This window comes from Ovis canadensis, chromosome 23, assembly GCF_042477335.2.
Source record: "Ovis canadensis isolate MfBH-ARS-UI-01 breed Bighorn chromosome 23, ARS-UI_OviCan_v2, whole genome shotgun sequence".
NCBI lineage: Eukaryota > Metazoa > Chordata > Mammalia > Artiodactyla > Bovidae > Ovis > Ovis canadensis.
The window spans coordinates 74276974-74304610 of record NC_091267.1 but is presented as its reverse complement, the minus strand read 5'-3'; the positions used below and the strand labels follow the sequence as shown (position 1 = coordinate 74304610).

Sequence of the window (27637 nt, the reverse complement as noted above, 5' to 3'; positions counted from 1 at the left end):
AAAATATTTTGGTTATGCTCATGTTAACAGGATGGATTGAAGGGAAATTTATAAATGGTACCCAGAAGGTTGAAAACTGCTTTCGACCAACCACGTACAAAAGTGGCCCCACTTCTGTGTCAGCCACAGTGTGGTCAGTGGTGGACAGTACGGTCAGGGCACTTTGGCCGTGAAAACTGGAGAAGCACAGAGTGGGGTCCCTTCATACGTGCATTAGACTCTTTGCAACCCTCTGGACTGCATCCCGCCAGGCTTCCCTGTCCATGGGATTCTCCAGGCAAGAACACTAGAGTGGGTTACCATGCCCTGCTCCAGGGGATCTTCCTGACCCAGGGATCAAACCTGCGTCTCTTTGTCTGCTGACTTTTACAGGCACATTCTTTACCTCTGAGCCACCTGGGAAGCCTGCGTGTTATACCAGGGGAAATGTGATCTGACAAGCTATTTCTGATTTTAGAAAGATGCTTAATACTGCTTGCCTTTAAAAATTTTTAAACATGCAAAGAATTTTAAAAAGTGGGACAGCAAGGGGTTATAGGGAGCCTGTGACCTGGAGCCCGGAGCACGGCGGCCCACCTGCTCAGGGGATATCCATGTGCCGCTTCAGCTTCTTGAACTCCGATTCTAACATGATTCTAACACCAATAATAATTTCCACATTTGCTCATCTAAGCAAAGCAAAACAAAGGCCAAGTACCCTGCATTCACTCAGATTCTTATCAGTTTGCCACAGTAAAGCTCTTTCCTTTATCAGCTGTCTCTGCTAGAGAAAAACAACACACACCCCTGTTGACAGGCAGGCAGTTGAGTTACAGACCCAAGGGAGACGCGGAAGCCCGGGGTCAGCGGCACAGACGGCGCGTGCACACACCGAGGGGCAGGGCCTTGCTGGGCTGGGGGTCCACAGTCACCACCTTGCCCTCCAGGGGCTTCCGCTCTCCAGGGTGGGCTGCAAGGGGGCAGCGGGCCCTCCCTGCGTGCACGGGGGTCTGGGGGAGTCCTCAGGGCTGTGAGTGAGCACCAGCTCACAGGGCAGAGATCAGCCGGGGCTCCCGGGCAGCTCAGCGGTGAAGAACCTCCTCCCAACGCTGGCGACACAGGTTCGATCCCCGGTCTGGGAAGATCCACATGCCGCGGAGCAGCTGAGTCCGTGAACCAGAGCGACTGAGCCTGTGCTTTAGAGCCGGGAACCGCGACTCCCAAAGCCGCACGCGGAGCCTGCGCTCCGCAAGAGAGCCCGGTGAACCGCAGTTGGGGCAGCCTCTGCGGGCTGCGAGTAGAGAAAACCCGTGCCGCAACGAAGACCCAGCACAGCCAAAAATAAATTTAAAACCGGAAAAGAGGGACCTCCCTGGTGGTCCGGTGGTGAAAACTGTGCGTCCAACGCAGGGGGCCGGGTTCGATCCCCGGTCAGGAAACAAAGATCCCACACGCCATGAGGCATGGCCAAAAAGTAAAAATTAAGAAAAGAGTAAGTAGGGCGTGCAGGACGCAGCCAGTAAGGGCCTCTCCGAGCTCCCCCGGGCCAGGCAAAGAGCTTCCGGGGCGCTGCGGCCAGGGACAGTTCCTCTGAGGTCAATGAGAGCGTCGAACGTGTTTCTGGAGCCAGGCTGCCGGGAAGGCTGTATCTGGACTTGGTTCCTAGGCCGTCTGACATCTCCGTGGACCCGGGTTAAGGGACCGACGTTCCCCAAGCATCCACCACGGGACAGGCTCACAGGATCCGTCAGTGAGCCCTGTGGACACTGGGAAATATGACCTAACAGAAACCGCCCCGCCTCTGCTCTCTGGGGTCTTTCCCTGTTTTCACAGGAGCCCGTGTCTCTGCCTCTGCACAGCAACGTGTGCACAGAGAGGAGACACGCGCAGAGGCAAACGGTGAAGCTGGACGCGGTTAAGGCAAATTCTGTTTCACAGGAAGGGTCTGTTTAAGCCTGATGGTATGTGAGCGCCCCTGCGATGGTGATGACAAAGCAAGCCGGAGAAAGCTGCGGTTGGACTGTATTTCAGATGATCAAGGCCGATTGCTTCTGACCGGTAAGAAAACTGCACGCCTCTGTAAGACAGGCGCCGGCTTTGTCTGGGTCATGTACACAGGTTCTTTTTAGGGGAATTTGCTAAAAGGGCTCCTCCTGAAGCAGCAGCCGGAAGCTCTGTCACTTGCCACTGTGGGCTGGGCGCTGGGCTCCAAACCCTGGCCTCTGGTAAGCATCAGCCGCCCGAATATGTGGACAGTTTGTTTACACGTGCGTTTAGGCGCACGGCTGTGATTCATTCCGTCCATTCGCCCTCTAGCCCAAGAGTGTAACCCTGGCAAAAACAGGGAAGCTGTGATTCCAGAGGTGACCAGATGTCCTAACTCTTAAACAGATTTTCACAGACTATTCCTCAATATTTATCTCTGTCTCCTAAGCTAATTGTGACTTTACACCTGGACATGTCTTCTTTTTAAAGTGCTGAGAGATAATTCACATACCATGAAATTTCCCCTTTCAAAGGTTATGATTCAGTGGGCTTCTTTTTTTTTTTTTTGTATATTCAAAAAGGTATGCAACCAGCACTGCTGTCTAATTCCAGAATATCTTCATCACTGAGAACTGACATGTTTGTTTCACATGCTATAGGATTACCGATCTTTCAAGTTACATCAGTAATTCTGCTACTGGGAAAACTGACTGTGGTGAGGCAGACAATTTTGGTATTAATCTAATTTAAGGTAGAACTTAGACTGATCCCTGCTTCATTCCTGAGTTACATTAGATACTTTGCAGCACACCTTCAAACTTTCAAAATGACAATCAACATACAACTTATAAGGCAACATACGTACATAGATATGGTTAACGAAATACATGTGTGTGTGAGTCTCTCTGTGATGTCTGAGTCTTTACGACCCCAAGGACTGTAGCCCACCAGGCTCTTCTGTCCATGAGGTTCTCCAGGCAAGAATACTGGAGTGGGTAGCCTATCCCTTCTCCAGGGGATCTTCCCGACCGAGGGATCGAACCCTGGTCTCCCGCATTGCAGGCGGGTTCTTTACCATCTGAGCCACCAGGGAAGCCCCAAGGAAACGTGCTTTGAGGGCAAATAAAAAGAATCTAGAAACCTCTCTTGAGGAGGCCCGCACCTTCCGGAGAAGACCAGATATACGTTGTCGTTGTTGTTTTTCCCTTCCTTGTTCTTTTTTTCCTCCCTTGCTAGTGGAGGTGACGGAATTCCAGCTGAGCTATTTCTTATCCTAAAGGATGATGCTGTGAACGTGCTGCACTCAATATGCCAGCAAAATTGGAACACTCAGCAGTGGCCACAGGACTGGAAAAGGTCAGTTTTCATTCTGATCCCAAAGAAAGGCAATGCCAAAGAATTCTCAAACTACCGCACAATTGCACTCATCTCACTAGCAAAGTAAAGCTTAAAATTCTCCAAGCCAGGCTTCAACAGTACGTGAACTGTGAACTTCCAGATGTTCAAGCTGGATTTAGAAAAGGCAGAGGAACCAGAGATCAAATTGCCAACATCTGTTGCATCATCAAAAAAGCAAGAGAGTTCCAGAAAAACATCTACTTCTGTTTTATTGACTATGCCAAAGCCTTTGACTGTGTGGATCACAACAAACTGTGGAAAATTCTTCAAGACATGGGAATACCAGACCACCTGACCTGTCTCCTGAGAAATCTGTAGCAGGTCCAGTTAGAACCGGACATGGAACAACAGACTGGTTCCAAATCGGGAAAGGAGCATGTCAACACTGCTTATTTAACTTCTATGCAGAGTACATCATGAGAAACGCTGGGCTGGAGGAAGCACAAGCTGGAATCAAGATTGCCAGGAGAAATATCAATAACCTCAGATATGCAGATGACACCACCCTTATGGCAGAAAGTGAAGAACTAAAGAGCCTCTTGATGAAAGGGAAAGAGGAGAGTGAAAAAGTTGGCTTAAAGCTCAACATTCAGAAAACGAAGATCATGGCATCTGGTCCCATCACTTCATGGGAAATAGATGGGAAACAATGGAAACAGTGACAGACTGTATTTTCTTGGGCTCCAGAATCACTGGAGATGGTGACTGTAGCCATAAAATTAAAAGACCCTTGCTCCTTGAAAGAAAAGCTATGACCAACCTAGATAGCATATTACAAAGCAGAGACATTACTTTGCCAACAAAAGTCCGTCTAGTCAAGGCTATGGTTTTTCCAGTGGTCATGTGTGGATGTGAGAGTGGCCTGTGAAGAAAGCTGAGCACCGAAGAATTGATGCTTTTGAATTTTGGTGTTGTGCCTGAAGCCAGTGTGAGGAATCCCGCCAGTGACAAGGTCATGAGGAAGGAAGTTGACATACGCAAGGTCGTGATCAGACTTCAGGGGTCCCCCTGGAATTTCCTGAGCATCCACCCCCCACCAAAATAAGAATCTGCCTGCTTTTCCACTCTTCTAATATTCTCTGGAAAAAGTCAACTCAGGGCTTTAGCCTTCTGCATTTGAAAGGGATGTTTCAGTTAAACCCCCTCTGATGACTCTCTAGCTTGCCTAACAGGTTCCCCCGACCTCTTACAGCTTGTGAATTGCTTACAGCCCCTCAACTTCGAGAGGCACAAAGCTTAAAAGCATCTTAAAGATACAGAGCCTTTTCTAAAGAGTTAATTATATTGGTAGAGGGTTTTCACTGTTGACTCAATGACTGCTGCCAGGCCTCCATATTCTTTATCTTTTAGGCACCTGGGAGGATGTTAATCAATGTAAACGGGATATGGAAAAAGATATATAGTAGTTTTGATGTTAGCAACACTAGACTTTTGAGTTAATTACTTTTCTCTTTGTTATATATCACTGCACTCCTCTTGTGTCCTTGCTATGTAAGAATGTAACTTTATTTAGTGCTTTCTGAGAATGGCACCAGACTTTGGGAAGATCAACACAAATAAGTCTTCTGGTTGACAAACCCTTATCAGAAAAAAGGCTGTAAAATGTTAATTGGCCCTTTTTGGCCAGAAGATGATGTAAATCACCTAAGACTTGTGTATACAATTAGGTATGCAGAGAGAAAAGCCTGGTTTTGATAAGAGTCTGGACTGCTAACGCTGCATAACTTTGTGTTACCCATTGATCTCCATGTTTTATCAAAAGTATAAAAGGCCTTCTAAACAATAGAGGATGGAGCCAGTCGCTGGACTGGTTTCCCCTGTGTCTCTCTCTCCTTTTCTCCCTCTCCCTCCCTCTCTTCTTTACTTTAATTTCAGGCTGAATTCCCATCTGGGGGGCGGAGGCTCGCCAAGTCTACTTACTTGCCCTGGCTGTTAAGACCCGCGCAAAAGGGAGCCTAAGGCGAGGCACCCTTAGATATTCAAGCGAGCGCTGGTGGCCCAACGTCGTAGATGGTGCAAATTCCTTGTCTGGAATTTTATTGGTCTTCCACGTAATCCAAGTTATTCAGCCCTCTTTCTCCACTTAATTTTCCTACTACACTATTTCTTCCTAATCTAATTTAATCTTATATTAATAAATAAATAAGTTTTTTCCTCGCTGACTCCGTCCACCCTTCGAATTCCCTGGATCCACCGGGGCTGGACCCCAGCAGTGTTGGAGAAGACTGTTGAGAGTCCCTTGGACTGCAAGGAGATCCAACCAGTCCGTTCTGAAGGAGATTAGTCCTGAATATTCATTGGAAGGACTGATGCTGAAACTGAAACTCCAATACTTGGGCCACCTGATGGAAGAACTGACTCATTGGAAAAGACCCTAACGCTGGGAAAGACTGAGGGCTGGAGAAAGGGATGACAGAGGATGAGATGGTTGGATGACATCACTGCCTCAACGGACATGGGTTTGGGTAAGCTCCAGGAGTTGGAGATGGACAGGCAGGCCTGGGGTGCCGCCGTCCACGGGGACACACTGAGTCGGACACGACTGAGCCACTGAACTGACTTGACCCTTGCTCTTTGCTCTTTGCCTCCAAGAAGCTCTGCTTCTTTTCCTCCACTTGCAGCTCTAGGATGCACCTTCTTAGTTGAGGATTTGCGGCTCCCTGGGGCTCACACAGCACGTAAAACTCGCTTCATTCTGTGCTGGTCTCACTCCGATCCCACGCTCTGTGTCCGGGACCCCTCGGCTCTCCCTCTGCCCTGCAGTCCCCGCGTTTGTAACCAGTGGGAAATCTAGACCCTGGACGCCCTGGCCTGTTGCTCTTGCTGACCCCCTGGGGACCTGTCCCTTGATGCTGCAGGCCAGGCCAGCTCTGCCTCTGGCCTCCCTGCTCCCACGTCCCCAAATCCCACCTTCTTTGGCTTGGTTTCCGGTGAGCCAGAGCTAGATCTTTTGGATACGAGCCTCTGTACTGATGGCCCACATCCACAGAAGGGCATTTCTGGTGTGAATGAGTGGATGCCCTCAGCCCCTCCCAGTCCAACCCCTCCTTTTTCCTTTGGGTTCTAGTTCTGACATCCCTCATCTCACCAGCACTGGGAGAGCCCTCAGGCCTCTCAAGCTCCTTCTGGTCCTTGGGCCCTTTCCTCCCACTGCTCAGAATGTGGGCCTGATGCTGAAGCTCCAGTACTTTGGCCACCTGATTGGAGTGGACTCAGTGGGAAAGACCCTGATGCTGGGAAAGAATGAAGGCAGACGGAGAAGGAAGCGGCAAGGGATGACATGGCTAGACAGCACCACCAACTCAATGGACCTGAGTTTGAGCAAGCTCAGGGAGACAGGGAAGGACAAGGGAGCCTGGCGTGCTGCAGTCCATGGGGTCGCAAAGAGTCAGACACAGCGACCAGAAAACAATCTTCCCCTGGAACCAAAGATGGCAGCTCTCATCATTGGTAGTAGTCCTCGGAAGGCAGGAATTAGATGAAAACACGCTCCTGGTTAAGTATTTCAGAAGCAGTCTCCCAGGGAATGGGGGTAGGGGGTGGGGGTGGCGAGCAGTGGGAGCCGGGATTCAGCATAAGGCTGCAGGTTTTCAGTAAATGGGGTGATTTTCTCAACCACCTCCAGTCTCCTCTCTTTGCCCAAAACGGAGTGACAGGCCGCCTTTGGTAACTTGAGCAGTACAGACGTCTAGTTATCTACATTTTATCTCATTTGCCTTCAGAATCGACTTGTTTCCCTCTAAAGCAACAGGGCTTTTGACCCCTCCTTGTTTTCATTAAACAAATAAAGCAGAGCGACTTCTAAACTATTTATGGAATAAAAGGGGTGGTCACATAAATCCAGCCTCAGGTCCGGTGCAGCACTTGTGTTTTGGGGAATACGCTTTGATTCAGGGTACTTAGAAGTCTTGTAAAAACCACTTATGTGCTGACAGGGCCCTACTACAGGTCTTAATAAACTACAAAAGTAACATCTGGCCCGCAGAGTTTACATCGACTAACTTCTGCTTTCTAACAGACAGCTCCTGAGCGCAGACGGAACACTGCTGCTGCTGCTGCTGAGTCGCGTCAGCCGTGTCCGACTCTGTGCGACCCCAGAGACGGCAGCCCACCAGGCTCCGCCGCCCCTGGGAATCTCCAGCCAAGAACACTGGAGTGGGTGGCCATTTCCTTCTCCAATGCACGAAAGTGAAGTGAAAGGAAGTCACTCAGTCGAGTCTGACTCTTAGCGCCCCCTTGAACTGTAGCCCACCAGGCTCCTCCGTCCATGGGATTTTCCAGACAAGAGGACTGGAGTGGGGCGCCATCGCCTTCTCCGAGAAGGAACCCTAGGGTCTGTTTACAGCAAATACCTTTTCTGTTTCCCCCTTTCTTCTCCCCTGCCCATATACATTCCTTGGACAGTCTTAAAAAAAAGAAGTTAAAATTAAAATTAAAAAAGAAGTTAAGACAAACACCTAACGTATTGGCCATCTGCTGCCTCACTTTCTTCTGTGTTTTGAGTCATGTCGATTTTTGTTTCAGGGCATACAAGCTGGTATTTAATTTTAATGGCTGACAGACTCTTCTGGAATAAGCATGTCTACAGTCTATGCAAGGCTTTGGGAGATAAAAAATTATAAATCAAAATTGTCTTTAAAAGCTCTGTGGAGTTATTGGATTTGTTTCCCAATGCAATGCCGTGTTGGGTCTAATCCTGAAAAACTCCAAGCTGAAGAAACAAAACATTTCTCTGAGCAGAGTGGCAGAGATTGGAGGATCTGTATTTGGAATCCTTCAGGGAAGATTGACTTAAATATTTATTTTTCGTGCAGTTAAACCAACCCAATTGTACCAAAAGGCATTATGAATCCTAAAATTACTTTTCTGCTCTACTGAAAATTCATGCTGACATGTAACAAAACAGAAAGAAGCTCGGCTCCTTCTGTCAAGTCAAGAAGAAAAGCACTCAACCTAGAGGAACAAATGAGGGATTTTCCACAGGTTTTATTTTGTAAAATCTCGTCCATGACTGTACTCGAGAATCTGGCTGTAAATTAAGCAAAGATCATATCACATTTCTGATTGTTACAGTCGAACTGAAAGAGGTGGTTTTTCTTAACAGAGGGAACTACTGAATGTGAAAAGGCCGCGCAACAGTCTTACAGCCCTTGGGAAAAATATCCTTAAAGAAAGTCAAAATTGAAAGTGCTCTCACCCAGAAATCAACTACTAGAGAGCCCCGTTCCCCAGAACATCAAGAAAATGGCTTTACTATGAGGATTTCATGCCAGGGAATTTTTTTCCTCTGAAGCCTTTCGGAGAGAAGCTTTTCGTTTTCAGAGACCAGTAGACAGCAAACACAGAAGAGGCTCAGCCACAGACCTGCAGACAAAGGCGCCTTCTTGTCCACTTCTTCGCTCCGCTGGCTGGGAAGTCAGGCCAGAGGCAAGGCCTAAGTCTTCCGCTCTAAACATTTCAATTGGTGAGTCCAAACACAGACCCTTGAAACTGAGATGTTCTGGGGGACCTCTTCAGTTTGGTCCCTTTCTTATCCCCTTTTCTCTAGAAGCTTCCAGCCCCTCCTCTCTTTGATCCAGCTTTATATTCTCGAATATGGCACAGTTATATGTCTGTTACCGGAGAGAAAGCATCCACCATCAGACTTCTTGGTTAACAGTTCAGACCTGGGAGTGGACACATAGGAGTCATTTTAAGCTTTTGCCGATCAGATAAGGCAGGTTTCCACAGAGAAACGAGACACTAGCTGAAGTCGAGTCTGAGGAGCCAGAATGTAAGGAGTTAGCAGAGCAGAGGCTCGGGCGGGGAGAGCCCCTGAGAAGGACGGGCAGTGGTACCAGGGCGCCGGTGAGGACAGAGGCGCCGCCTGGCCAGGTGGCTGCGCCGGCCAGGAAGGGCGGGGCGGGCTTCCCGTTCCGGCTCTTCCCTCCAGGGCAGCTCTCAGGACCGAACGTCCAGGCCGGTCTACATTTCTTTAATAAGGCTGTCTGCTTTCCTACAACCTGAGGACCAGTGGGGATAGGCCACTTCTGAGTCGCTGTCTCCTCGCCTGTAAAACGGGGCGAATCGCAGTGAAGACGCGGTGGGGCAGCTTGTGCACAGTGAGGGCGCGATGGGGCAATTTGTGCAAATGAGGCAGCCGTGTGCTGGTTCAGCTGCTCAGTCATGTCTGGCTCTTTGCGACCCCGCAGACTGTAGCCTGCCAGGCTCCTCTGTCCCTGGGACTTCCCCAGGCCAGAATGCTGGAGTGGGTGGCCATTCCCTTCTCCGGGGGGCCTTCCAGACCCAGGGATTGAACTCAGGTTTCCTATGCTGCAGGCAGACTCTTTACCAACTGAGCCACGGGGAAGCCTGGCAAGGCAGCAACGGCAAGTGAGAACGAAGCCTGTGCTTCCTCCCGCTGAGGCCAAGGACCTTTCCAGCCAGTCGCTGGGGGACTGAGGTGGGGCAGCTACTGTCAGTGACTGCACGCCCTGGCTGGCGGCCGCCGGAGGGAGGGTTAACCGCGCCCCTGGGCGGGATCAGGGAGCCTGGGTTCCTTCTATCAGATCATGCCCTGATGGGGGAGCGGAGGGGATGGAGTGTTGGCAGAAAAAGTAAAGAGGGTGCAGAAGGGTAGGGATTTGCAGGAACATCCAGAAGCCCTTTCCTGTTTAGTTTTAACCTGCCTGTGATCACAAAAGCTGACATCAGAGTGTTTCTGGTGACTGGGAAACGGGGGGGTTTTTTGGCCTCTTTGCAAGACATGCAGGACCTTAGTTCCCTCACTAGGACTCGAACTTGCGCCCCCTGCAGTGGGAGGTGCAGAGCCCTAACCACTGGACAGCCAGGGAATTCCCAGAAAAAAACATGTTTTTAATTGAAAAAGTTCATTTTTTAAAAGCCTGTTTGACTTCACATAAAGCAGTGCTTTCTCATGGGCCTGAGATCGTGGCGGGAGGCCAGAGTCACTGCGGTGGTTTCTGTCTGGGGCTTCAGTCAGTGACGGCGGTGGGAGCTGGGTGCAGGGTGAGCTGACTCCAAGCTTCTGCTGAGAAAGGGGCTGCGAGATCCTGCAGGGATTGCTGTCAACCAGGACAGAATCGAGGGATGTCCAAACGCCCTGCTAGACGTTTCCACTTTAAAAAACCCAACAAACAGCACTTCAAGCTGACGGTTTACAGAGGAAAACTCACACTTTCTCTTTGCACAAACCCAAGCCTCACATTTCATACTTCAGAACATTACACAGGCACCTATGAAGATGGCATGTTACCGATGAAAGAGACGAAGAAAATAAACAGGCAGCCTTTGGGGATCTCCTGTGCACCCCAGTGCTTGGGCCACCTGATGTGAAGAGCTGACTCATTTGAAAAGACCCAGATGCTGGGAAAGATTGAAGGCGGGAGAGAAGGGGACGACAGAGGATGAGATGGTTGGATGGCATCACTGACTCGATGGACGTGAGTTTGAGTAAACTCAGGGAGTTGGTGGTGGACAGGGAGGCCTGGCGTGCTGCAGTCCATTGGGTTGCCAAGAGTCGGCCACGACTGAACTGAGCGACTGAACTGAACCGTGCACCCCAACAGATCACCCTAAGCACTCCCTGGAAGACCACTGAGTTGTGTGAAGACCCCGCACTATACAAGCCAGGTGCATGGTCCAAGTCGTGAAGCAACACAGAGAATCAGGGGGTTCAAGCAGAAAGCTCCCTGACGTCTAGAATACTCCAGTTCCCTTTGCTGTTGTCGTTTAGTGGCTAAGTGGTGTCCGACTCTTTGAGACCCTGTGCCCTCCAGGCTCCTCTGTCCAGGGGATTTCCCAGGCAAGAAGACGGGAGTGTGTAGTCACTCCCTTCTCCAAGGGATATTCCCAGCTTGGGGACTGAACCCACGTCTCCTGAACTGGCAGGTGGATTCTTTACCGAAGGGTCACCAGGGAGGCCAGAGTCGCCTTTACAGAAACATATTTTACATACGACTCTTGAAAAAAAAAAAATTCTGCTGCTAAAATTGAGGCTCAACTATTCTCTGATTGGTACAACATGAAAAGATGTGTCTAGTTTGAAAAGAAGGTGAAGAAAAGGATGATATCGTGACTACTATTGATAATGTATTAATAACTGAGCTGCTACTGAGGGATTTAGGACATTCTAAAATGCATTTTATGAATGTGTTTCCAGCGGTAAAGAGTATTCAAAACTCCAGCTTGAAAGCATTCATCAGGGCTGGTCAACTACTAGGCTCACTGAAAACCACTAATAGGAGTCCACCCCTCCCCATACAGACCACTCCCCATAAAGGGGTTGGGAGCTGACCTCTTCACTCGCAGACAGCAGAGCAAGGCCAGTCACTTCTCTGCCTGAGTCCTCTGCCTTACCTTGTAAAGTGACTTTTCATGTGGTATGACCGGAAGGCGAATTTCAGCTTGGTTTAGGGTTTAATGACAGAAAGCACCCATCTCTTAAAAAGCACTGCTATCATCACACCTTCAAGGACACCTTTCCTGGGCTCTCACGTGCCCGAGCAAGGGACAGGCTTGTGTAGGACAAGGCCGTGGGCCCATCCCACCGTCTCAAAGCATGTAGCGCCAGACCCCACAGGCACCAAGGAGAGAAAACTAGCAGGTGGGGACCCTGCAATGGTGCAGGGCCTGGTCTGCCGAAGATCAAGTTCCAGGAAGTGCCTGGACGCAGCCCTCACTGGTCACAGGAACAGGAAGGGGAGGGCACTCGGCCTGGGATACAGGGAAAGGGATCTCAGCAGGAGGACCCCAAGGCTGGGGGGCAGGGGCGAGGGGCAGAGGAGCCAAGGATGTTTGGGCAGGAGGAGGAGAGGAGGAGGGAGACCCTAAGGGGTGTGGGCCCCGGGGCTGGGGGGCCAGGGAGTGGACCGGGAGGACGTAGCAGCTGTGGAAGCAAGGGGGCCTTTTTAGCAGCACCCTGGGGCTTCCCTGGTGGCTCAGATGGTAAAGAATCTGCCTGCCAGTGCAAGAGACAAGGGTTTGGTCCCTGGGTGGGGAAGATCCCCTGGAGGAGGAAGAGGCAACCCACTCCAGTATTCTGGCCTGGAGAATCTCATGGATGGAGGAGCCTGGTGGGCTGCCATCCACGGGGGCACAAAGAGTCAGACACGCCTGAGCAGCTCACACTCGGAGCACACTGCAGAGAGTGGTGGCATGAGAAAGGCGGAGAAGAAGGCACAGGCTCCTTCTGACGATGCACAGTGTCCGATGGGGGGATGACCAGCGTCTCAGGGACGGAACGGCCAGGCCAAGAGCAGGTGTGAGCGCATGAGGCAGGGAATCTCGGTCGTGGAGGGGGGCAGAGAAAGAGGCTCTTTTTAAGGGAGGGGAGAAAGGGCTGTCTCCATCTGGAAACACTGAATTTGGCTCTTTCACGTCAGCCCTTTGAAAAGTAAAAATTTTATGTATATGTTTTAAAAAGCATGTATATATACACATAATTTGCCATCTGAGCCGTTTCTTAGTGTATACGGTTAGTGGCGTTAATTAGACTCATGATGTCGTACAACCATCACTAAGGCCTCACCAGAACATTCTTATCACCCCAGACAGAAACTCTCTTAAGCACTACACAGTAACTCCTCGCGCTGTCTGGGAACCCTGGAGTTACAGAACAGTGCCGTACTTCCTCCAGCACCTGGCAGCCTCTTTCTGCCTCCCGTCTCTGTGAGCCTGACTGTTCTAGGCGCCCCGAGAAAGTGGGGTCGTGCAGGGCTTGTCTCTGCATCTGGCTTATCTCGCTTGGCATGGTCTCAAGGTTCGTCCACGTTGTTGCGCAGTGGGAGCTTCGCTCCTCCTGACGGCAGAATGACGCCCCGCTGCGTGAACGCGTCTGCTTGCTTAGCCGTCCGTCTGCGGGTGGACGTGTGGGCTGCTGCCGCCGCCCGCCTGCTGTGAACGGGGCTGCTGTGAGCGGCAGTGAATACTGGCGCACAAGAAGCTGCGGGGGCTCGTTTCCAGTTCTCCGGAGTCCACGCCGGAGTCACGCAGTCACTCTGCGTTCAGCTCTGTGAGGAGCCACCAGACATCCCCCCGTGGTTGCTGCACCGCCTTAATCCATTCCCACCGGAAACGCACCGGAGCTTCCCCGGTGGCTCAGCTGGTAGAGAATCTGCCTGCAGCGCAGGAATCACAGGCTTCAATCCCTGGGTCGGGGAGACCCCTGGAGGAGGGAGTGGCACCCACTCCAGTGTTCTTGCCTGGAGAACTCCTTGGACTGAGGGGCCCCCAGGGCTACAGTCCACGGGGTCAAAACGGAGATGGACTCGACGGAGCGACTAGCACTCTCACCAGAAACGCATGAGGCTTCCAATTTCTCCCCGTCTTTGCCAACACTTGTTATTTTTCCTTTCTTTTGGTAATAGTGATCCTAACGAGTGTGGCTTTTTAAAATTAATTAACTTGGGTATCTGCAGCACCAGCTGTCAGTTGCGGCATTCGGGATCTAGTTCCCTGACCAGGGACCGAACCTGGAACCCCTGCATCGGGAGCACCGAACCTTAGCCGCCGGCCACTCCGCGTGCCTGTGGCTGCATTTCCCTAACGACGAGTGACGCTGAGTCTCTATTTTATGCGCCTATCGGCCACTTTTAGAGAAATGTCTGCCCAAGTCCTTTATCCATTCTTATGGGGTGATTTCATTTTGCCCAGACTTGTGCACAGGTCTAGACTTAGCTGTCAACAGCACTGACTCTTTATATAGGACCAGGATGGTTACCAGAGGGCTGTAGGACCCTTGGATTCATTTTCTCCATCTTGAAAGAAATCCTTGATCTTCCTATTGTAGAATAACTTTCCCAATCTAAACAGTATCACTGCATGGTTCTCCAGAAAATAATCAAGGAGGTTTAGCATTTAAGTAAGACGTGCTTGGCCAGTTTACAACCTAAAAGTGGAATGAATTAAAATTGCATTCATTTACTCCCCAAATGTTAAGTGAACACACCCTATGTGCCAGAGACAATTTTAAGTTTTGTGGACACGGTAGATGTTAGCCAGAGAGAGTCCTTGCTGATAGTCCTTGGGAGGAGAATGACAGGAAACAAACATGTAATGGAATCTGGCTGGAATGATCACGATGTAAAAAATAAAACAGGACAAGGTGATGGAATTATGAGGGGAGCCTCACTGATAAGGTGACTTTTGAGTGGAGACCTGCATGAAGTGAGGGAACAAGTCAGGTCAAGTCTAAACTCTCACAACTGGTGGCGTGATTTATCCACATCCTGAGTTAAGACGTCCCTGCAGCTTCAGGGCTCTGTGACGCTGACTGCAGGTTCACAGTGGACGCAACACTTTAAATAATGAGCACTTCATGCTGTTTTTATCATCAGGGAGGAAATAATTTGTCATAAGGTTTTTTTAATTTTAAAGTTTAAACGAGATAAAGTACTCATAACAAAATTTACTATCTTAACCATTTTGCTATGAGATTTTTTAAAAATAGATACTGCACACAGAAACAAAAATCTGACTCAGGTCAAATTTAATTGGGGAAAAAAAACCCCGGAAAAATGTAGAGTAACGGTGGCCTTTCAGAAGTCTTGGCATAGTCACCATTTCAACCTAGCAGGCAGCACAGGCAACTTCATGAGCTGTCTCGAAAGTTGGCTTTTAGGCCTCATCAGCATTTCTTTCCCCCATCACCTTGATTCCAGATAAACTCATTTAAAAAAAAGTCTTATTCAGACAAGAGCATATCAAAGGTCTATTGATTTCTGCTCATCTCTCTTACTCTGCTCACAATGCATGTATTATCTCTGCTCCTAGAAAACATATGGCCCGAGGGAAAATGAAGAAATAACCTTGCGTTTCAAAACTTTAATTGCAAGTGTCTTTGTCTTCTGGGAGATGAGGGGTGAAGCAAGTCTGCAGCTGTGCGCTACCTGAGACAGCGGGAAGGGCTGTTTCCTAAACAGCGCGACCAGGACCGTGACTTGTCCTCACACCCAGGCTCCTGTGAATGCCCCCTTTATCCTCCCAGTGTGGAGGGGTTTTTTTTTCTTTGCCATTCTTGAATTTTTTGTTTTAACTTTTATTCATTTGAGAGGAGAGCTCCTTTCCCCTCTTCCCTGCAGTAGCCGTTACTGACCCCTGTGCTGCTCAGCGCTGCTCTGCTCTGCTGGGCGCCCAGGGCCGGGCGCGGCTCCACCCTGCTCTTCGAGGGAAGTGACGTGTCAGTCCTCAATCACGTCTGACTCTTTGTGACCGCGTGGACTGCAGCCTCTGTCCATGGGATTCTTCCAGAAGGAGCACTGGAGTGGTAGCCATTCCCTTCTGCAGGGGATCTTCCTGAACCAGGGGTCGAACCTGGGTCTCCCACATTGCAGGCGGATTCTTCACCAGCTGAGCCGCCAGGGAAGCCCATGGTGGGGGTGCACCTGGCTAACAAGGCCTTTAGCTCCCAAAGGGGCCTTTAGCTCCCAAAGGGCCAGGGAAGGGGCTAGCCTGCCCTGGCCTACTTCCTTTTTAAACAACAATTCCTGTTTTACCTTTTTTTTTTTTTTGATGTGGACAGATTTTAAAGTGTTTTTTGAGCTTGTTGCAATGTGGTCTCTCCCTTCCGTTTTGGGTTTTCCGCCACAGGGTGCGGGATCTTAGCCCCCTGACCAGGGGTCAGCCTGCACCGCGAGCACGGGCAGGTGAAGTCCCCACTGGGCCGCCAGGGGAGCTCCCCTGCCTGCTGCTTAAATGCGCACAGAGTCACCTGGAAAGAGGGTTCAAAGGCGCCCCTCAGTGGGTGGGTCTGGGGTGGGGTCCGCACTTCTAACAGGCTCTCGGGTGATGCCAACACTGCTGGGTGTCGACCGGCAAGGTCAGAGATGGGTCAGACTGAGACGAAGGCCCCTCAGGGCTCCCCAGGCCCCCACACCTGCCCCGGCCCGCCCGCATCCACTCCTGCCATTTCCCCAGCAGCCCTGCCCAGGACCAAGGCCAGAAGCGCACGGCGGCCCCTCGCCGCGGCCTTCCAGCCTTGCGATCCTGCTCCACCCTCGGCCCGGGTAGGCGAGGCTGATCAGTGAACTGCCCACTCGGGCCACTGTCCTTTAAGGGAAGGTCTCACACCTGGACTCCTCAGCCCCGGTGCTGGAAGCTCTCAGCCACCGGGACTGTCTCCTCCCGCAATCCCGCTGAGGATCACCGGCGGTTTTGCTTCTTTTAACTCTCTCTTTTGTAGTGGGGTACAGCCGATGACCAAACAATGGTGTGAGAGTCTGGGGTGAACAGTGAACCCAGCCATACACGCACCAGCCTCCCGCGCCCCCGTTCTCCCCCAGGTCTAAGGTGGGCTTCCGTGTTCCTCCTCTTCCCAGTCGACCGCACGCTCCCCACCTCCCCCACTTGCCTGCCCCCCCCACGTCACTTTCGGGGTCACGCCCTGCTCAGGACCTTCAGTGAGCGCACTGCTTGTCTTTGCGACCCCGGGGGTCGCGGACCCCCCCATGCCACTCTGGCGAGCCCGCCCGCCCCTGGGTCAACCCTGACCCCCCGCTTTGCTGCGCCCTCCCTGCCCCGGCCGACCATCCATCGCCAGCCGTACCCCCCTGCCGGGCGCACGGCCCGCCTCTCCTGGAGAGCCTGTCCGGGGCCGCTGAGCCATGAGGCCCTAACCCCCCGACTCATCTCACAGCCTCCGGCGACCTTGTGGGCTCACATCCTAGGACTTCGGCTCGATTTCAGGTTCAAGGAAGGAGGAAGCCCGAGCCGGACACCGGGCCCTGGGGAGCCACCGAGGGGAGACCCTCCGCGTCTCGGCGGCTGGGAGGGGAGCACCACGGCCCCGCTCTGGTACAGTCACTGCCACGCTCCACAGCATTCATCTGCCTCGCTTTTCAAGACTGAGAGCCCATGTCCAGGGCCATTCCTGGACTTGGCTGAACTCGTCCCTCTTCCTTTCTTTCCTGAACACAGTTAAGCTCCACCTTCTCTAGTCTCAGCCACAACTGAGCTCCACTTAAAAAAAAAAAGCAAAACAAAACAGACGAACTCAACCACCCAGGATTACTCAATACCTCTGAGCTCTGCACGGTGCCAGGTACGAGAATCTGACTCGCCTACACTGTTCAGAGACCAGCGCTTCTCAGCCCTCACTGCGCAAGCGAGCCACCTGGACCTCTCGTAAAGATGCGGGTTTTCTAACAAGTCCCAAGTGATGCTGACACTGCTGGTCTTGGAGGAGCAAGGTCAGAGATGGCATCAAGGCCCGAGAGCCAGAGGAAGCGCCCGAGGGCCCTGCCAGGCTCTGCACCGTCGTCTCCATCCGCAGGAGGGACCCCGAGCCCCGCCCCGCCCACCGCCGTGCACGCGCCGCGCGGCGCGAGGGGGCGAGAGCGGGCGAGAGGGCAGAGCTGGTCCTTGCTTGCCGGGCACCGCGCTCGACGCTCTCCTTTCCTCATCTTCCCTGTCTCCCTTCTTCCTCACCAAGAGACAAGGTGGCCCACTCAGACCGTGCGTGATAAGCAGAGTGGCACAGTGCCGGGCACGCAGCAAATGCTCACATTCTCGGTAAATTAAGAATAATATTTCCTGAAGGGCTGATTGCGATCTTACAACTTCCCCTTACAGAAAACTGTAATGGTTTCCTACGAGTTCTGAATCAGATTCACGCTCCCCAGCACGGGCTCGGAAGGGCTCCGCCAACCGGGGGGGCAGCGATAGAGACACCCTGGGGGGAACGGGAGGCCAGACCAAGATCGGAAATCCTTTCCTGGGCTCGGATTCGCTCTCGAACGTGGACGGAAGGCAGGCCCGCCTGGCCCACGCGCGGCCGCTCCCGCTGCCGGCGGGAGAGGGCTCTCACACGGAGGCCCCCGGGACGCCCTGGGCTCACCGCGCGGGCGCAGAGCAGCGGGCGCCCATCACTCCCGCATCCCGTGTCCCGAGGGCCGCCCCACGCAGTTACGACGACGAGCTGCCCATTCTGGGGTGTTGGCTGTCGTTCAGTCGCTCAGTTGTGTCCGACTCTTTGCAACCCCATGGCCTGCAGCGCGCCAGGCATCCCCGTCCCTCACGAGCTCCCGGAGTTTGCCTAAGTTCATGTCCATGGAGTCGGCGATGCCATCCCACCATCTGGTGCCTTGGTCATCTGTAACCAGACACATAAATAGGACCTCGGTGACCTGGGCACAGGGACCCCGACTGGAACAAGGAAAACCTAAGCTCCTCAGAAGGGCCCCTCCCCCAGCCCCCAACACGGAGGACAGAGTCTGGGGGCGCAGCAGAAGGGGATGAACACGCCCGGGACGTCCTGACAAACGCAGGGCAGAGCTGGAGCGCCTGGCCCAGAGGGGACAGGACAGCTTCCTCCCGGCGCCCGAGGACTGCCCACAGTCAGAGATGCCCTCGCGTCGGGAAGTGGCAGCGGTGACTCAGCCTATCACATTTCTTTTCCTCCTGAGTCAGGGAGCGACCCGCACATGGGCCCTGAGCTGAGGCTGCCCAGGGTGCCCGCCTAAACCCAGCCTTAAAGTCACAGCCTTTCCCCTTCTGCTTGGTGACGGTTGACAACAGAGCGCCCTCCGCAGATGAACCTCCTTGAGCGAGTCCCACAGATGCAGACCGGCAGTGCTGCCTCCCCAAGCCCTGAGGAGCCTGCTTCTCTCTCTGCACGCCCCAGGCCTGGAGAGCTCCCTGTCTGAGCCCTGCCTGTCACGCAGCGACTGCAGAAGCGGCTTCCCTGCAGGGTGACGGCCGCGCTCACAGGGCCCCAGACGTGAGTCCTGTCTTCCCGGCGAGCTGGAGTGGGGATTAGACGTCTGCAGCACCTAACACGTGCCGGGCAGGCGGGAGGGCTTCGACAGGTGGCAGGTGCGTTTAAGACAGTCATCAGGCAATACTCATTTAGCTCTGAGCTCAAAATCGTTCCGTGGAATCTGACGTCTAAAGCAGCAGGTCTGGAACTCCAGCATGCTTCAGAATCCCCTGCGGAGGGGGTGACACCGATGGAGGGTCCCACCTGCAGGGCGTCTGATGTCGGGGCCTGGGGACGTGCATTCCTCAGCTCCCAGGGCCCACGCCGCGCCCTCCCCGGGGCTGAGGCCCACCCGCCCCGACCTGGCCGGCTCCGGGCTCAGACACCAGCCAGGCCTTGGTTTTCTCCCGCTTGGCTCTGCCCTCAGCATCACGTCCGTCCAGGCCCAGAGGCTTCCTTGGCCCCTGTCCTGCCCTGCACATCCGAGGCTCCTGGCTCGACCCTCCGGGCAGCTGTTGACCCACTTAACTGTGAGAGACGCAGGCGGGGGGCAGTCTCAGCGCCCCGGCTCAGGTGCAGAGGGGAGGTCTGTTTTCCAGAGCACCTCCTGGAACTGCAAAGCCAGGATCCCGAGAATTGAAAGGAAAGAAGCTGACAGAGAGGTTAAAGGAAGTCGCAGGAATAACTTGAGGAAGAGGAAGCAGTGGCTGACGGTCTTCAAAGAGAGAGACGGAACATAGAGACAGTGGCCAGCGGCGCTTCACCCCCAGACAGAGCAAGTGCGAGGAGCCGGGTGGAGCGGTGAGGCAGCACTGGACTCAGGGCCACAGGGACCTTCTGGCCACTGAGGACTGTTGAAGGGTGCGCGGCCGAGCCAGGGCAGATGTGGTCCGTCCCCACGAGGCTTGAAACAGGGACCAGGGGCTCCGTTAACACGAACGTTTCAGACATGATGCTGCTTTTCTACCCTGGGTGCAAAACCGAGAGCCCGACAGTTTTCAACTGGAGAGGCGCTTGGCAGCTGTCTGTGCTACTTAAGAACAGTTTTCAGTGAGGCGGTGCCAGTGGTCAAGAGCCTGCCTGCCAACGCGGGAGACATAACAGGCTCGGGTTCAGTCCCGGGACCAGGAAGATCCCCTGGGGGAGGGCATGGAAACCCACTCCAGTGTTCCTGCCTGGAGAATCCCACGGAGAGAGGAGCCTGGCGGGCTACAATCCACGCGGTCGCAAAGCATAGGACACGACTAACGGACTGAGCGTGCACGCATGCACGCTGCAGAGAGGAGCAAGTGTTTTTAGAGTCAGAACCTCAGAAAAAAGGCTCACTTCCTATTTGGGGGAAGTAAGGAGAACGGAGCTGGCAGAGGCCGCGGCGCAGACAGGACTTGTGTGACAGAACCCGTGTTCTCTTCCCGCCTCCCAGGTTTAACCATCACGTTCACAACATGTTAAAAAGTTTTTCTTCCTCATTTTTCATGGAAAGTCTTCAAATTTCTGGTGGCTGGAGGAAGTGGCTCTTGTGCTCTGAACACTGAACAGGAAATGTCATGAGTTATTATTATTCCAATGAACCCAAAGGGTCGTTTTTTTTTTGCCGATGGTTCTTCCTGCCACTTGGGGACCTGGCAGCTCTCTGCCTTTGCCTGTGCCAGGAGGGCCTCTGTGTCACCTGTGAGGCCAGGGCTTTTGGGGGTAGAGGTGCAGAGGGGGCAGGCAGAGCGGAAGGGAAACACTCAGCTGAGGCACTGACATCCATCAGGAAAAGGGGCCTCCTGCAGGAGAAAGAGCTCTGCCCAGCTGCTGTCCAGGGTAAACACGGCTTGGGCTGGGGGCGGGTGCGCTGAGGGCACGGAGGGAAGACCACGGGGTAGGTCACGCCAGCCCTGATGATGGACTCAGGGGACCAACGGCCGCTTATCTCTCGAGTCCTGAGTTTTCAAACTCTGCCTACATCCTGACCTTCTGATTCAAAGACACCTTTAGGCCAGGAAATGGCTCTGAATTCCAAGGCACACAAATTTCCTGCAGTGCCTTGGGGCCCTCAGCTTGTTTTTACCTCTAAGGGCTCTAAGGAATTTTGCTTCCCAGTATGACAATCCGAAGCAAATGGGATTCCATATCCTACACTGCGTTCTTCTTTATTGTTTAGGGGGAAAATTCCTTTACTTGAAACTGACACTGATTTGATTTGGATTTGGACTAAGCAGTTTCCTTAATAAACTGTGCAAAAGTATCACGAAAATGGTCAGCTGTGTTGTCCTGACATCTATCTTTTTTTTTTTAGTAATAGGTCCAACCACATCCTCTGCCCCGTGTCTTCGGCACCTGGCACAGCTCGGGGCGCCCTGCACTTGCCTCCTTTCTCTCCCCACCTTTCTGACCCCATTCAAGCTTCTCCAAGTTCCTCCCCAGAGCAGCGGCCGGGGCCTCCTTCCCGCCCCCTGGGGACCCACCCCCTTCCCCATGGCGCTGCTCCCCACAACCTGCAGATCTGACCGCGGGTCCCTCCCCAGCACACCACACCGGGGGTAAAACCTAGGCTACTTGCACATAAAGCCCTTCTCGGCCTCCCTTTCGCCACCTGCCCTCGCAGCCTGGGAACATGGCCCTCTGTCGTCATCCCAAACACTGGACTTCGTCCACCCCTGCTATCCCCCCAGGCCCTCCCACCGCCAGGCAGGGCGCCCACCAGCCTCGCACCCCCGCCAGGCCGCCCCCTTGCCCTCTTTCCGCGCCTTAGACGTGCACAGGCGCACGGCAAGAAAGTGAGGCCATTCCCCCGACGCTTCCAAGCAGGTGAAGGCCCTCTTGCCCTGGGCGCGCACCGCACTCTGAGCGCGCTCCGGGGACGCACGGGTCCCATCTGCTCGACTGAGGGGTGCCGGGAGACCAGGGCTGGGCCTGCTCTCCCTGGCGTCCCACTGGGAGGAGGCACTCCTTTTGTTGAGCTAAATGAACACGTTCAACACACACAGTCTTCTTTCTTACCCTGAACATGGCAGCCCACGGAAACCTGGGGCTGGAGGTCACCACTGGCCCACAGGACGAGGACATGTGGGTCCTGAGCACACATCCACGCAGGCGAGCGCCTAAATGCTGACGGGGCTGCCTTGGCTCAGCAGGGCCAGGGAGGGGGAGGGCTGCGGAGCCAGCAGGCCGGGACCCCGCCAGGAAACAGACCGACAGCGCCCGCGGATGGAGGGCAGAGATACCGGTGGGCCGGGCCGCCCGCTCAGTGCCAAACCGCACGAGCTCGCTGAGAAATCAGACCCAGCCGCTCTTCTGTTCTGCCTAAGTCCACCATCTCACTCTGGGTTTTTTCAGGCTCAGAGGTTGGGTTTGGGGCGGAAGGAGCTGAGTTTAATCTGTTTCTAGCAGTGGGTCCCACGAGGCAGCTCGGTGCTTGGAGCTTCCCAGATGGCGCTAGTGGTCAAGAATCCACCTGCCAGTGCAGGACACAGGAGACGTGGTTCCAGCCCCTGGGTGGGGAAGATCCCCTGCAGGAGGGCAAGGCAACCCACTCCAGGGTAGGAGACAGGAGACGCGGGTTCCATTCCTGGGCCGGGAAGTGGCACCCCACTCCAGTGCTCTTGCCTGGAGAATCCCATCGACAGAGGAGCCTGGCGGGCTACAGCCCATGGGGTCACAAAGACTCTGACATGACTGAAAGTCTAAGCTCCCAGATGGCAGCCAGAGGGACACATAAGTCTGGGAAGGAATGGGTGGTGGGAAGGAAAATCAGCTGTCGGGGGGATCCCACCCACCACGGCGGGGGGTGACTGAGGTGGGGTCGGGTGTTGTTTCTCCTTCGGCCTAGGGTCCGGACTCTGCAGGCAGACAGCAGACAGGCCATGGCTGTCCGCCAGCCTCCCTGGCCCGAGGGTGGGTGCCGTGGGGCGTGAGTCACTTGGAGAGCTGAGGACCGTTCCAGGCGGAATTCGGACCCACATCCACAGCAAGACGGGCCCGCCAGCCTCCTCTGGACACACATGCGGAAAACGTACCACCTTCTTTTCCCATGCACTTCAAAAATAGGAAAACAGCATGGGGGGAATTTAATACTGAGCTGGCAGAGAAAGTTCTCGTGGCTCCTTCTTCAAACAGCACTCTCTGCAAAGGAGGCCCTGACTTGGAACTCCCCTTTTCATGGCCTCATAAAACACTGATTTACTGACCTTCAAAGATACACCTTTATTGTTTCAGTTTTCCTGGCATAAGAATTTCTGGTAGATAACTGCCAAAGCAAAGTCATATTTCCTTATCAACACAGAGAATACGTTCAGACTACAGATGTGCCATTTTCGGGGGAAGTGGTGGGAAGGAAATAACGGGGCGGGGGTGGGGGGACATTTGAAATATCTGTGATCAACAAAACCAGTGAAAAGGACGCTGATCCCGGAGTCTGTGACTCTCTAAACAAAGTAGGAGCACACGGCCAGGTCTTCCCGCTAGGATGGGCTGGCGGGGTGGGGAGACTGTTGGGCCAGGGCGGGCACCCATGAGCCCTGCAGCCCCACCCAGGGGATTTCCTCTTCGGGGTCTCCCCACGGGCCTTCCAGGGCCCTAGACCTCTCTGTTCCTGATTAGACTACCTGCCACCTCAACGAGGGCCACACAAGTGTTATCTCAAACACTGTTTACTGCCCTGTCTTTCTCGGGCTTCCTTGAGTTCAGCCAGCTTTACAGAGCGCTATTTGGTATCCATAAAGTCATAAAAGCATGTGGGTTTTCTTTTCTTGGCAAGATTGCTTTAGGCCTAAACCATTCGAGCCAACTTCTCCAACAGAGAGCTTTCTTCCCCAACTGCCTCAGACCCCTGATTTCCCAGCCGTCCTTCAAAGATGGCCTCGGGAGTGTCCTCCTCCAAAACCCTTCCTGGTTCCTCCAGCTGTATCCCTGCCTCCTTCCCTGCACCGCCTTGTGTATAGACGGTGTTACCCTTCACCCACCTTGTCCTCTGGACTGGACAGTGAAGACCCAGCTGTGTCTTGGCCGTGCACCTCCCCAGCACAAGGTTTTACATCGCAAATACCAAACACACTTGCTGGCCCGGGTTTGAGCGACTCTGCCCTTAGGTCTTGGATTACTAGGGATAAACACGGCTGTGTGATCAATGACCTCAATGAACACAGTCTGCTCCTATAATTTCTCAACTCCAACAGCAGAACGATCAACATAAAAGTTTTCAGTGTTTTTCTTTCTGTAGACAAACACTCTTCTGTCTGAACTCAAATGCCCTCACTGACACAGGCGCAGAGATACGATCGCAGAGATGTTTTAAAAGGCCAACCTTATAGCCTTCCAGGTACGTTTAAATCGATTTAATATGATGTTCATGGAACGAAATGCAATGCTTGCAGATAAGGCACTTTCTGGAAGCGGTTTCTGCCAGCTATTTCACACAAGCGACGCCTCCCCCACACCCCCCACCAACAGCTCTCTAGGCCTTGCCTAGTGGGTGAAAACTAACCACCAGGGCAATTCCTTTCTTTGAACAGAACCGGTGGCCAAAAGCAGCTGCAACTGCAGGATGGCGCCTGGAACCACAGTTTCTGCAGGGGGGACACGGCCACGCAGGCTCAGAATCAAGGCGTCTCCACTGGGGAGACTGGGCACACACACACAGCATTTGATTAGAGCTACTCCAGCATCATTCCACTGCTTCCTGTTGGCGTTGTTTTGTCGCTGAGCTGTGTCTAACTCTTTGCGACCCCATGGACTGTAGCCTGCCAGTTCCTCTCTCCATGGAAGTCTCCAGACAGGAATATTGGAGTGGGTTGCCATTTCCTTCTCCAGGGGATCTTCCCAACCCAGGGATTGAACCCGAAGTCTCCTTCAATGGCAGGCAGATTCTTTACCACTGAGCCACCTGGGAAGCCCCATTTCCTGTTTAGGTATGATTTAAAAATGCACATAATTCATGCAGCTCAAAGGGAAAGGGCGGGGGTGGTGGGGGAAAGTAGATAGTACTTGCTGAAAGATAGCTCTGAGAAATAAATGGGTATTTTGGCTTTTTTTGGCTGCACCGTGAGGCGTGTGGGATCTTAGTTCCCCTACCCGGGATCCAACCTGTGCCACCCACACTGGAAGCATGGAGTCTTAACCACTGAACTGCCAGCGAAGTCCTGAGAAAGACACGTTTTGATAGCAACTGCTGTCAATGTCAGACCCTACAGCGCCGCATGTACTCATACATGCACGTATGAAGTTTTTGCAGTTAACACTGTGAGGTGCTTTTTTTTTTTGAGCTGTGTAGTGAGCAGGGTTTTCCCAGGTGGCTAGCTATTCCCTGCAGCCCTCATCCTGTGGCTCAAATAAGACAGCACACCTGTCCAACCTGCTGAACACTCCATTGGGCAACACCTGAAGTGCTCACACTGAGAAAACGCCTTCAGGCTTTCCCAGCAACCCTGCCCTCAGCCATTCCCAGAGGCTCCCCGTGGCAGAAAGGGAACAGGCCACCTCTTCCAGAGAGCCATCTGCTCCAGCCCACAGCCTGTACTTCGGCCCAGGCTCTCGGCCCAGGCTCTCGGCCCAGGCTGGTTTGCCATCTCTCCTCACTCCAAACACAGCCCTAGAAGTGCCATTCGCTCTGGAAGCTGTCAGCAAGAGCCGAAGCCAGTCGTAACAGAGCAGGGGAATCTGAAGCTGCTGAAAGCTGAAAACCACCAGCATTTGCCCTTCCCTCTGAGGGACTTCCAAGGGGCAGGCTTTCAGAGGACTGTGGGGCTGGCTTTCCCGCACTATAGCTCTCCTCCAGGGGACAGAAAACCATAACTGCTTTTATTCACCTGGCAACTGGACCAAGTGATCCGATGGAGAGATTTCTTCCCAGAGGGCTTGGGATGGGGAGGGAACCCGGATCGGGGAGACATGGTTTCCCGGCCCCGCCCTTGAGTCTTGAACAGCCCCCGGGACTCCAGGGGGACTCGAGGGGAAAGGCCGCAGAGGGGAGTCCCGGGCTGCTCCCGGGCTGGAGCCCCAGCGGGGCCTGGCCGCGGTGAGGCCGCCCGCTGCCCCGCCTGCCCGCCCGCTCAGCGCTCGGAGAGCAGCTCCCTACAGACCAGCTCCCCGACTGACTTCAAGCGCCCCAGGTGCGTTGGTTTTTCCAACTGTGAATACTATTTTGTCCCAATATCATCACAGGGGTTCTGAGAAGTGATTCTATGTCATTCTGGTCCGGAACCTGAGCCGGTGGTTCTTAAACTGTTTGCAGGTTCGTGGGAGTGGGGCGGCGGTGGGGGGGAGGTGTGTGCGGTGGAACTGGAGGGGAGAAGGGAGACTTACGGAAAGAGGGGAACATAAGAAAATCTGATTTTCTTTCTTTCTGATTTCCTTTTTCAGAAAAATATCTCCTCTGTCCGTGGGATTCTCCAGGCAAGAACGCTGGAGTGGGTTGCCATGCCCTTCTCCGGGAGATCTTCCCGACCCGGGGATGGAACTCTGGAAGGAGAACCCAGGGTCTTCTGCACTGCCGACGGATTCTTTACCAGCTGAGCCACTAAACTACCAAACCCTGTCTCAGCGCGAGCTCTGGATGGACACCCCCGCGGGGCGAGCATCAGCCAGCCTACCTTCCCACAGCTGCCAAGCGGAGGTGGGGAGACGGTGCGAGGCGCAGGTAGAGTTGAGGACCGGGGCTCAGAATGGCCCGAAAGGAGAATCCTACTTAGGACGGTCGCTTAACTTGGGCACGGCCTGCGGTTCTGAAGTTTTCTCTCGACTCCGTCCGCAGGGGAAGGGGCCGTGTCTAAGCCGCTGTCTCCGCGGCAGCGATCGTGCGGGGGCCCCTCCAGTCGCCCCATCACCGACGCCTGCCCCTACGTGGGGCTTTTGGAGGCCTCCGCGTTCGGGTGCCGGGGTCCCGCAGCTCCCTGTTCTGCACCCCGCATCCCTGAGGCTCCCAGTTCCCTCCTCCCACCGTCCGACCGCACCCCCCGTCGCTCTCCCCCCAAATCCTCAGCCCCCCGGCTCCGTGCGGGTCTCGGAGCGCTCGGCCCCGCGGAGGCACCGCGCGCGGCAGGGCGCGCAGGGAGCCGGGGCGCGGGGCGCGGGCGGCGGGCGGCCTCCTTACCTGCAGCCGGCCGAGCAGCGCCAGCAGCGCCAGCGGCGCGGGCAGCGGGCGGCGCCGCCGGGCGCGCAGGGCCATGGCGCGGAGGGCGGGGGACGGCGGCCCGCTCTGCGGCCTCTGCTGCCCGTTCGGCGGCCCGGGGCCTCGGGCCCGCCTGCCCCGCCCCGTCCAGCCCCGCCCCGCCCCGCCCCCGGACACCCTCCCCGCCCGCGCTGCGCCCTCCTCCGGCCGCGCCCGGCGCAGGGCCCGGACTAGGGGGCTGCGCCCGAGTCCAGGGCGCTGGGGGTGCTGGGGGTGATCCGGGGCTCTCGCCGCGCCCCCGCTGAGCTCCTGTCTTCGGGAGGCTCCCGCAGGCACTGCGGGCCCGCATCCCGGGACAGTCGGGGGCACACTCCCCGGAAAGAAGGTAGCCCGGTGGCCCCGGCCCGCCCCGCGCGCGCCCCCAGCCCGCGCTCAGCTTTCCAGGCCGGGACCTCCCCCGAGGGCGCGGGTTCAGTTCCCTGGGGCGG

General features: G+C 54.3%; 1 protein-coding gene across 2 annotated transcripts in view; it reads right to left on the bottom strand.

The window, feature by feature from the left end:
• The window catches only part of TNFRSF11A (TNF receptor superfamily member 11a), a 65324-nt gene extending 38032 nt beyond the window's left edge, over nt 1-27292 (bottom strand). The window contains exon 1 of one of the 2 annotated variants that reach the window (XM_069569123.1): nt 27132-27292. In XM_069569123.1, coding sequence (XP_069425224.1) covers nt 27132-27206 — 75 coding nt within the window. In that variant the 5' untranslated portion in view covers nt 27207-27292. The remainder of the gene's footprint in view (nt 1-27131) is intronic. The other variant, XM_069569124.1, reaches the window with a different exon arrangement.
• Between the last annotated feature and the right edge of the window lie 345 nt (nt 27293-27637).